The sequence below is a fragment of the Rhincodon typus genome, chromosome 17, assembly GCF_021869965.1.
Source record: "Rhincodon typus isolate 14 chromosome 17, sRhiTyp1.1, whole genome shotgun sequence".
Classification (NCBI taxonomy): domain Eukaryota; kingdom Metazoa; phylum Chordata; class Chondrichthyes; order Orectolobiformes; family Rhincodontidae; genus Rhincodon; species Rhincodon typus.
The window spans coordinates 39,355,263-39,366,731 of record NC_063348.1 but is presented as its reverse complement, the minus strand read 5'-3'; the positions used below and the strand labels follow the sequence as shown (position 1 = coordinate 39,366,731).

At 45.1% G+C, this 11,469-nt stretch overlaps 1 protein-coding gene across 2 annotated transcripts in view; it reads left to right on the top strand.

Moving 5' to 3' along the window:
- The window catches only part of mpped2a (metallophosphoesterase domain containing 2a), a 183,304-nt gene that overhangs the window by 159,297 nt on the left and 12,538 nt on the right, over positions 1 to 11,469 (top strand). For both annotated transcript variants that reach the window (XM_048607239.1, XM_048607240.1), the window contains exons 5-6: positions 3,595 to 3,710; positions 7,906 to 8,019. In XM_048607239.1, the coding sequence (XP_048463196.1) occupies positions 3,595 to 3,710; positions 7,906 to 8,019 (230 nt within the window). The remainder of the gene's footprint in view (positions 1 to 3,594; positions 3,711 to 7,905; positions 8,020 to 11,469) is intronic.

Below are 11,469 nucleotides of genomic sequence, written 5' to 3'. Positions count from 1 at the left end.
ACCCACACACAGACACCCACATACACGCACACACACACACTCACACAAACACACAAACACACACACACGCACACAGACAAACACACATCCACACACAGACACATACACCCACACACACACACGCACAGCCACACGTATACACATGGCCACACATACACACACAGCCACATACAGCCACACAAACGCACACCCACACACACAGACACACACACACCCGCACATGCACACCGACACACACCACACAGACACACACGCAGACAAAAACACACGTGCGCACACACACAGACACACACCAAAAGCGCGCGCGCACACACACACACACATGCACATGCAAACACACACACGCACACCCACATGCACACGCACACACACATACCCACGTGCACACACATACATAGACACACACCCACACACAGACACACACGCACATACACAAACACAGACACACACCCACACAGACACAGACACACACTCACATGCATACACACGCACACACCCACATGCACACGCACACACACCCACATGCACATGCACACGCACACAGACATACACTTACCCACACACACACACACTCATATGCGCACACCCACACACAAACACACACACACACCCATACACACTCACACCCACACATGTACACCCACACACACACACCAAACAGGCACACACAGACACACACCAAAAGCACGCACGTGCGCACACACACACACCCACATACATGTGCACCCACCCACACACACACACACACACCCACATGAACAGACACAGACATATACACACCCACATACACACCCACATACACACACACACACACATACAGACAAACACACACAAACATGCACGCCCACACGTACACACGCGCGCACCCACACACAGACACATACACCCACACACACACAGGCACACCCACACATACAGACACGGCCACACACAGCCACACAAACGCACACCCACGCACACATACTCATACCCATACACACACACGCACACCAGCACGCACCCATGTGCACCCACCCACACACACACACCCACACACACACACACATGCTGACTCACACACACGCTGACTCACACACTCACAGACTCACACATACACAGACTCACACAAACAGACACTCACACACACACTCACACACATACGCATGCCCATACGTACACACACCACACCCACACACACACACATACACCCACACACACACACCACACAGACAGACACACACATACAGACAAACACTCATGCACGCACACACGGACAAACACACACACACAGACACGCACACACGGACACGGACACACACACACAGAGACACAGAGCACTAGACTACTCTGCATTCAGTGGAATGCCCATCAGCCTGAGAAAATGACCAATTGATTGCCTCTTTAATTATGTAGATTGTTCGCCCAGCTCCTGTTGACAGCCTACTCTTCCCAAGGCTTGCAAAACCGTCCAGGAATGAGATTTAGATTCCACCCCACTGAGCCCCTTGGCATTCTGCCAGCATTACATCCCTCACCAAGTCTACCTGTCAGAAGGCGAATCAACGAATCAAATCTCGGCCAACATATCTCAATTTCCTGACCTGTCTGAGTTCCATCTGGGAGTTATAGTGTGTTGCGAGGTCAGTTGGGTAAGCCAACTGCAGGATTGAGCAAAAATCCCTATCATCTAAAATACTGGACCAAAACCCCGGACTTTTCAAAAACGTTGAAAAGGAAAGGAAAGGCAGCTGGGCTATGCTCTGGGAAAAATACACAGACTTAGAGACAGCTGCCTGGAACTATTGTTCAGCCTGAAAATCCAATTCACACTTTGACTATAAGATGACGATCGACCAGACCTAACACTCTACACTGAAAGCTCACACTTTTTACACTTCGGGCTACACACCCAGACATCTTGGAACTCTACAGATACCGGGCATTCAATTTAAATCACTATTCATTCACTGAGATATCGGGCATTCAACCTGAATCAAGGTACATTCACACATATGGGTCCAGACCCGAAACGTCAGCCTTCCTGCTCCTCTGATGCTGCTTGGCCTGCTGTGTTCATCCAGCTCTACACCTTGTTATCTCAGACTCTCCAGCATCGGCAGTTCCCACTATCTCTTAAGTTGGAGGTGCTGGTTTAGTGGTATTAGCACTGGACTGTTAATCCAGAGACCCAGATAATGCTCTGGGGACCTGGGTTCGAATTCCCCCATGGCAGATGGTGGAATTTGAATTCAATAAATATCTGGAATTAACAATCTAATGATGACCATGAATCCATTGCGAATTGTTGGGAAAACCCATCTGGTTCACTCATGTCCTTTAGGCAAGGAAACTGCCATCCTTACCTGGGCTGGCCTACATATGACTCCAGACCCACAGCAATGTGGTTGACTCTTAAGTGCCCTTTGGGCAATTAGGGATGGGCAATAAATGCTGCCTGGCCAGCGACTCCCACATCCCTCATGAATGATTAAAAAAAGTAACTGCCAGGAAGCCAATTGACCTCAAAGGGAACATCAGTAACACAATGGCCAGCGCAGATGTGGCACAAAGATAACAGGCCCATAATTAGTATAATTGCAGGCCCCGATCTCACCTGAGAGAGCTATCTCACCAAGAGCTTATCTACACTGCTATCTCCGGAAGAGGAATCCCAACAGCAATTCTGAAACCTACCGACACAGGCCTGTTCCGTACCAGTGGAACCAACAGCAACTGACCACGACCTGCAGAACAAAGAAGTGCCGACCTCCAAAAACCGCCAACCCGGCTGACACAACAAGACACCTCAGGCACATCCTGAGGTGAAAGCCGGCTCACACAAACCACCACAAAGTGAGGAAGACCAAAGTACTCATCCGATAAATCCACTCCACATCCTACCGCATCAGTGGACTCAACATAGACTGAAGGCCTACACCGTCCAAAATCTTCAGCGAGGCACTGAGTACGGCAAGTGGGAACAGCCCGCGGGCAAGTGGGAACAGCCCGCTGTACTTCACAATCACATTTTTCCCAGTGGTGAGCTAAAACTCCCGAGACTGCAAAGTATCCAACCTAGCTAGCAGGGAGGGGAAGGTGAGTGGTGACAGTGCAGTCCAAGGGTAGGAAGCCTGATAAAAGTTTCTGTGATCAAAACTACTGTTTAGCTTCTAATAGTGTTTAACCTGTGTTTAATTGAATAGTGTATTCAGTTACTGTCCTCTGGATAGGTGATTTGTCAATTTCACTGTTTAAAATACTTACCTTTATTTCTTGTATTATACTTACCTTTTGTATTTAATAAACGCAGAGATTCTTTTGCCCTGATACATCTGTCTCCTGCCTTCCTCATTTCACATTCCTAAATAAGTCTACTGTCAGAACCAGGGATCTGGAGGGTGATTCGAACCACCTAAAAATCAGCAAATCACTGATCACAAACCAGAAGCCTACACAATATCACTATAAGACCCCCGGACTCCTCCTAATACTTCATTTCTCAGCACCGTTCAGAAATGACGGAGGATCACAGCTGGAACCTCGACTTTGCACACAGCTTGGTAATCATGTAAATATTTCTCAGCAGCTCTGAATCCTGTTTGCTCTGTGTTGCAGGACACCGTGGTTTAATGGCTGGGGCTTCAACTTGCCCAGAGGCCAGTCTCTGTTGGACAAATGGAATCTAATTCCAGAGGGAATCGATATTCTCATGACACATGGACCACCATTGGGTAAGTGGTTAAAGCTGCTTTTTTATTTTAGAATTCACAAGTAGCTCAGTGGGCAGCACTTGTGTCTCACTGACAGGAGATTGTGGATTCAGTTGCCATCCCAGCGGCTTGGGCACATAACCCACCTGTGTTTGCCAGTACGTACAGTGCTGAGAGAGTGCTGCACTGTCAGGGGTGCCGTCTATAGATGAGACATTTAAATGAGATCATGTCCGCATTTCACAGGTGATGTACAAGATCCCAAGGCAGCATTGCAAAGAAGAGCACGGGAGCTGGGTTTTTTCCCCCTGAAAACAGCATCACTGAAACAGATTAACTCACCATTATCATATTACAAATATAAATGTGAAATACTGGAAATCGGAAATAAAAACAGATAGTGCTGGAGATACTCAGCAGTATTTGTAGAAAAAGACATATCATACCAGACTCAAAACATTAACATTATTTCTGTCTCCACAGATGCTGCCAGATGTGCTGGGTTCCTCTAACACTTTCTGAGTTTATTTTTAACCATGTTGCTGTTTGCCCACTGAATAAATTACTTTTGAAATTAGGTGAGGCCGCCTACAAAACGGGACAGCTGATTTGTGCAAAGGGAGAAGCCAATGAGACAAGTGTCCAGACCATTTATTTTATGGAGTGACTACACACCGCACAATATGAGCACTGCACATGCTCAGACACAGCCAGGGATGTCACCTGATCATGACAGGAAGTGACAGCACTGATTATGGCACTGCACTTCATGCACCATAATGTCGTCAGCCACGCATATGCCACTCGCATGGGGCTTGGGTCCCAGCTGGAGGGGTACAGAGACTGCAAACTATCTCAGTGGGGAGGCCAGCAGCATTTGCGACTGCCCTGTCCACCATGTCGCCACCCAGGGAGCCATACAGGGATTGGAACTGCTGCTGTGTCTGTCCCCTCTCACCATCTCCCTCATCTCCCCATGACAGCCCCATAATTCATCCCAAGTGCAGTTATTCACATCACTGCCATTTCCTTCCAGTACCTCTCGTGATGTTAGGTCATTGACAGAGCCCGTACTGTCTCTTTGTGCCCCCTGCTGGTGGCACTGGCATAAATGCATCATTTATTTTGTGTGTTATCTGGGGAAAGACTGTTGCACATATACATTCCATACCATAATGTGCTGATGACTGTATCATCTGCATCAAACAGGACACCGGGGAGAATCTCTTGCTGTTCTCTGAAGCAATGCCATGGGTTCTTTACATGCCCCAGACAGGGAAGGAAGGGACTCAATTTAACATCTCAGCCAAGAGGTTTCATCTGAGACATTGCAGCACTCCCTCAGTGGTGCAGCAGGTACATCAGCTCAATTGGACTTAAACCCACAACCACTTCTCAGAAACAGAAATGCTACCCACTGCGTTACGCTGATATGTGACGTATAAAGATGAGATTATTGTCTCCATGATAACCTCAAATCTCCATCATAACCAAAAAACAAAATGACACCTGAAGAAGTCGCATAATTGAAGGAATATGTACCTATGATTTCACTTAAAAGCAGAGATGTCAGACTTTATTTGTGTTCTTGTGGATGATCTTTAAAGTTCTCCAGCCACCTATATCAAACAGAATTGGTTTGGCACACGCCTGTTACCCTGCCCCATGTGTACACATACCTGTCACCCTGCCCCATGTGTACACACGCCTGTCAGCCTGCCCCATGTGTACACACACCTGTCACCCTGCCCCGTGTGTACACACACCTGTCACCCTGCCCCGTGTGTACACACGCCTGTCACCCTGCCCCGTATGTACACACACCTGTCACCCTGCCCCATGTGTACACATACCTGTCACCCTGCCCCGTGTGTACACATACCTGTCACCCTGCCCCGTGTGTACACATACCTGTCACCCTGCCCCGTGTGTACACACGAATGTCACCCTGCCCCATGTGTACACACACCTGTCACTCTGAAAAGGGGTTTACAAAAACAGAAATGAAAGTAGTCATTTCATACATCAAGATAAAGCTCCCCCATTGTAAAGGGCATTCTGCAGTTGCTTGTTAGAGAGCCTTTTGCTTCACGGTAACATTGCTGTCTCAGGAGTCAGAGACCTGTTTATACTGCACTCTGGATAGTCCCACTGAGTAGAGACCACAGGTCCAGCTTGCAATTCTGGATTGACATCCAGTGGACATTATTATCTGCTGGGTGACCAATTACCCTTGGAATGGATTATGCAAGCTTATAGAAACCACCCTCTACAAAGGGCAGCCACCAAAAATAATAGCCCCTATCCTGCCATTTCTAAAAATAAAGCTGCCTGCCTGCGTACACCCCATTTAATGATGAAGGCAGATTGGTTTATTGGTAGGCCCATTTCATCCTTAATAGCTTACTGCATGTAATGGACAGGCTGCTCCTTTTTGGAGGTGAGTTTGGGAAGGGTGGGAGCATAGGGGGTTGGGCCTCCTACATATCTCACTTACAGCCATGTCAAAAACACACTCAGAAAGGGTGTCTAATAGCCAGTCCAATGTTAGAAAGTCCTGAACAGATAGTCTATGCAAACTTGATTATTTTTGAAAATCTTATTCATGAAAGCTCAGCCAAAGCTTTTAAAAAATGTCAACGCTTAATCGCTTATAAAAGCAAACTTCTGTTTATGCCACACGGCAAGGCAAGCGAATCCTTTAATAGGCTCTTTAAGCTGTCAATCAAACTGTGGATTCAGAGATCCTCCTTAATGAGATTCTTATTGCTTTTGGAAATCAGCCAAACATTTATAAAGAGTCTTTGAGGAAATGTCATCAAAACAACTTTTGAATCTGTGACAGCCTGTCAATCAAAGCTATACATCAGATGTTTTTGTTTTATCTCTGAGTGAAGCCTGTAGCCTGTTCCTGTTTTCATTTTTAAAAGGCTGTCGACTTAAATAATTTCAAATGTTAACAGTTAAACGGACTTTACTGCCCCTTCAAGAGTGTTTACGTCTTGTGTTTACATACGGTTACAGATTCATGACTCCCACACTGCAGGTAAAGCCCTGGCAATAGCTAAAACAGGATCTGTTTGAACTTGGTATTGTGGTGAAATGGCTTTGCTGAAATTGGATTTCCCTCATACATGAAACGTATCAGAATCCCATACCTGCAAAAATTGAATCAATCAGATAGCACCTGTTCCAATTCGGGGTCCTCCCTCCAACCCTCTACCTAATTTAGAAAGATCCATTGCATTTCCACAGCTCTGTGCAAAACAGCACCAACATTTCATAGATCATAGAATCCCTACAGTGTGAAAACAGGCCCTTCAGCCCAACAAGTCTACACCGACCCTCAAAGCATCCCGCCCAGACCCATCCCCCTATAATCTACCTAATCTACACATCCCTGAACACTATGGGCAATTTAGCATGGCCAATCCACCTAGCCTGCACATCTTTGGACTGTGGGAGGGAACCAGACAGACATGGGGAGAACATGCAAACTTCACAAAGACATCCAAGGGTGGAATTGAATCCGAGTCCCTGGCGCTGTGAGGCAGCAGCGCTAACCACTGAGCCTTATTTTAAGAATTTTTACATTGTGGCCTTGGATGAACAAATTAAAGAAAAATAACACAGTCTGAGTAACAATCCTGTTCTTTTGTATTAAAAACATGTGTTAACCTGTCAAAATGGCCCCACAATAGAGCTGCTAGTTTCTGTCTGTAATTTGTCAGGGAGATGCTATATTATTCGCTGTGTTCCATATCGCAACCTATGAGACTGTAAACCAGCTTCAGACCAGTTCTGAGGAAGGGTCACTGGACATGAAGCATTAATTCTGATTTCTTTTCACAGACGCTGAGCTTTTCCAGCAATTTCAGTTTTTGTTTCCGATTGAGAAGTCTGTTCTCTGAGGAAAGATTGAGCAGATATGAAAGCAACAACAACTTCTGATCAATCTCAGCAATTACACTTGGTGGGCCTAACATGTGGCTCCACGTTACCAGCAACATAGTACATAGATCCTATTTACTGTACTGTGCAACAGGGACAATCCCATTAATTCCTGAATATAAACTGTCGTAAGAGGGATTAAATTAAACAACGCATTTCCAGTGTAACAGTAAGTGATATGTCAGCATGGTGTAATTCCATTATTAAGCAGGGCCCATTAGAAAGGAATCCCATTGTATGGTTTTCATTTTATTTTTGGTTTCAGGTTTTCGAGACTGGGTTCCCAAAGAGTTACAGAGAGTTGGCTGTGTCGAGCTCTTAAACACAGTGCAGAGGCGAGTACGGCCAAAACTACACGTCTTTGGAGGAATCCACGAGGGTTGGTGACTTTTCTCAATCCCAATTGCACTTTTATAAATGGTTCTGGGAATACGACAAGATTTATAGTTAATGCACACCCATCCCCCCAGTTGCCAAGAAGGTAGTTAGTGAGCATTTCTTTCTTTAGAGGCGTGTGTTTTCTTTTCATCTCTTGTTTGATGCTTCATTGAAAGAGGTTAAAGTTAACCATTTACTGGGTGAACTGGGATCGGCATAGGAGGGTAACTGAGTTCTTTACTTCACAGAAAGATATCAATGTCAGCTGCAGCTCAGTGAGTAGCACTCTTACTTTGGAGTTGAAAGCTTGTGGATTGAAGTCCCATTCCTGAAACTTGAGCAGAAACTTAAATCTGACCTTTCTGGTGCAGCACTGAAGGTGTGCTACACTGGCAATAAATGCAAAATTTTGGGTGTAACACTAGGTGAAGGCAGGAACAGACATGGCAGGGTTTTGAAGAAGGGGAGAGGCATATTTCCTGGTGTCTCGTCCAATATTCCTCTCTTAGTCAGATCACTAAAACAGATTATCATCACTACCTAAATGTTTATGCAACCTCTACTGTGTACAAACTGGTTGCTACACTTCCTACACTGCAATAGCAGCTGTACTCCAGAAGTACTTCACTGGCTGTAAAGTGTTTTAGGACTTACTGAGGTCATGAAGGACGCTATATGAATGCAGGTCTCTCTGGTTTCCTGGTTGGATTTTGCTGACCAGTTGGCAACTTCTGTTCTCTGATGTGAGCCCACAAACTACCTTCACAGCTTCCCAGCTTTTCATGGCAGTGTCTGAGTTCATAATGAACCAGGAAGCTAGTGACAGTGAGCTCTAATATCATAGTGGAAAGATAGGTTCCAGCAATTTCTGATTTTGTTTCTAATTTCCGGCATCCGCAGTTCGTTGGATTATTTTAAACCGTTTCTGTGGTGCCTGTCACTACCTTGGGATGTCACAAAGTGCTCATAGTCAATCAGCCAACTGTGGTAGAATCACTGTCACATAAAAACATAGGAAATAGGTGCAGGAGTAGACCATTCCGCCTTCAAGCCTGTTTTGTCATTCAGTATGACCATGGCTGATCATCCAGCTCTTATACCCTCTTCCCACTTTCTCCACAAACTCTTTGATTTCTTCAGCCCTAAGAACTGTATCAACACTGCCTTAAAAGGTTCAATGTTTTGGCCTCAACAGCTTTCTGTGGCAAAGAATTCTTCAGGTTCACCACTGTCTGGGTGAAGAAGCTTCTCATCTCAGTCCTAAATAGCCTACCCCATCACTGCAGACTGTGACCCCTGGTTCTAAACTCCCCAGGCATCAGGAACATTCTTCCTGCATTTACACATCCTGTTAGAGTTTTATAGGTTTCTGTGAGATCACCCCCTCATTCTTCTAAACTCCAATTAGTATAGTCCTGACCAATTCAATCTGTCAGGAATCAGTCTGGTAAACCTTTGTTGCACCCCTGCCATAGCCAGAATATCCATCCTCAGGTAAGGACCACCAAAACTACACCCAATACAATAGCTGTAGTGTGGTCCCGTCAGGGCCCTTTACAATTGCATCAAGCTGTCCCTGATCCTGACTTCCATTTCTGTCGTGTCTTACACCACCTTAGGATATCACAAAATGCTCATAGTCAATCAGATACTTCAGTAGTATAATGTATGAGACAACAGCTGACAAATGTACTCAGTAAGCACCCACAAAGAACAGCTCGTTGGTCTAGGGGTATGATTCTAGCTTAGGGTACTGTATCGTGGTGACATATGAGAGGTCCCGGGTTCAACTCCCGGACAAGCCCACGTGCTATAGTTTTATTGATCTTAGTAGGATAATAGGTCGGCACAACATCATTGGCCGAAGGGCCTGTACTGTACTGTTCTATGTTCTAAAGAGATGGATCATTTTATGTTGGTTGACGGATAAGTATTGGCCCGGGACACTGGGGAGAACTCCACTGCTGTTCCTCAGGAATAGCAGCCATGGAATCATTTAGCTGGGGACTTCAGTTAAGAGTCTCTTTGATAATCAGCACCTCCCACAGCATGGTTGGTAGTAGTAAATCACTGATAAAACCAGATGATTTATTCTTGTTAGCCAATACCTGGAATTCAACTCCAGAGGATTATTCTCATTGGCAAACACAGGTGAAAGATCCAGTCACAAGATGAGGTAAATGGGTGACATTGGGTTTAGGTTTTAATTGTCTGTAAATCTGAGGAGAGAGTGAACAGCCTGAGGGAGAGGAAGGATTGGATTTTGACCCTAGGGATGGGCTCTGGGGAAATCACAGAGTGACAGTGGGATGTGTTTTAGTGGCAGTTGCCCTTTGACCTTGGGCATGAAGCCTGGGGCATTTTGATGGGCCTCGTGTGCGATGAATTGTTCAGCCCAGTGCACCAAGTAATCAGGCAACTTTCTGATTCATGGATGTGAGACATTGAGCAGCCCAGCTAAATGCCTACTGAGTCCAATTTAGGAAAAATGCAAGAAATCCAGAAACCTACAGTGTTACACCGCGTGCTCCAAAATACCTCCCATTTCCTGAAGGAAAACAGAATTTGTTAATGTCGTTCTTGCTTTGCGCACTGTAACCTATATGCCTCACTCTGTCTGAGCACCCTGTGCTCTATATGGCCTTGTTTACTATGATCTGCCTGTGCTGCTCGCAAACAAAGCTTTTCATTGTACCTAGGTACACGTGACCACAATAAATCAAATCAAATTTTATGACTTACTGAAATGGACCCCTATTTGGGGCTGTTAAGTGTAATGGTAGTGTCCATACCTCTGTATCAGGAGGCTTAGGTTCAAGTCCCACCTTCTCCAGATATGAGTAATAACATGTCTGAACAAGTTGATTAAACTGACTCAAATCCACTCCCTGAATCCCAGGATTTACATGTCCCTCAGAATTGCCTTGAAGTGCAAGGGCTTTTATGTAAGTCAGGGTGAAAGTTATTTTCAGAACATATTTATCTGGCAAACACCAATGGGATAAATAGAAAGTTAAGAGTAAAGGTTTGTAGTCACATTTCCCTCCCTACTTTTTAACAAAGGCATTATTTTGCTTTTATTTCAATATTTGTGCTATAAACTTTGGTGTAGTAATGTAACAGGCAGAGTTTGTTATTTATTAATGCAATGATATATAGAATCAGCATTTAAATAATCTGTGATGGTGTCTGAATTATGAAACAGTTTAATAGCATGCATACAGAGAGAAGGAGCCATATTAAGGGCTCTAGATGTAAGACAGTCACCAAGAAATAAAGTGTTCAGGTACCTTTACCCAGAGAGTGGACCTTACTACCATACGAGTTGTTGAAATGATTAGTATTTAAGCACTCAAAGGGAAATTAGAGAAGCACATGTCAACACATTTCTTTTGAAAGCCTCTGAGTTGCAAAGTCTCAAGTTCCACTCCTGGGCTAAAGCACAGAAATA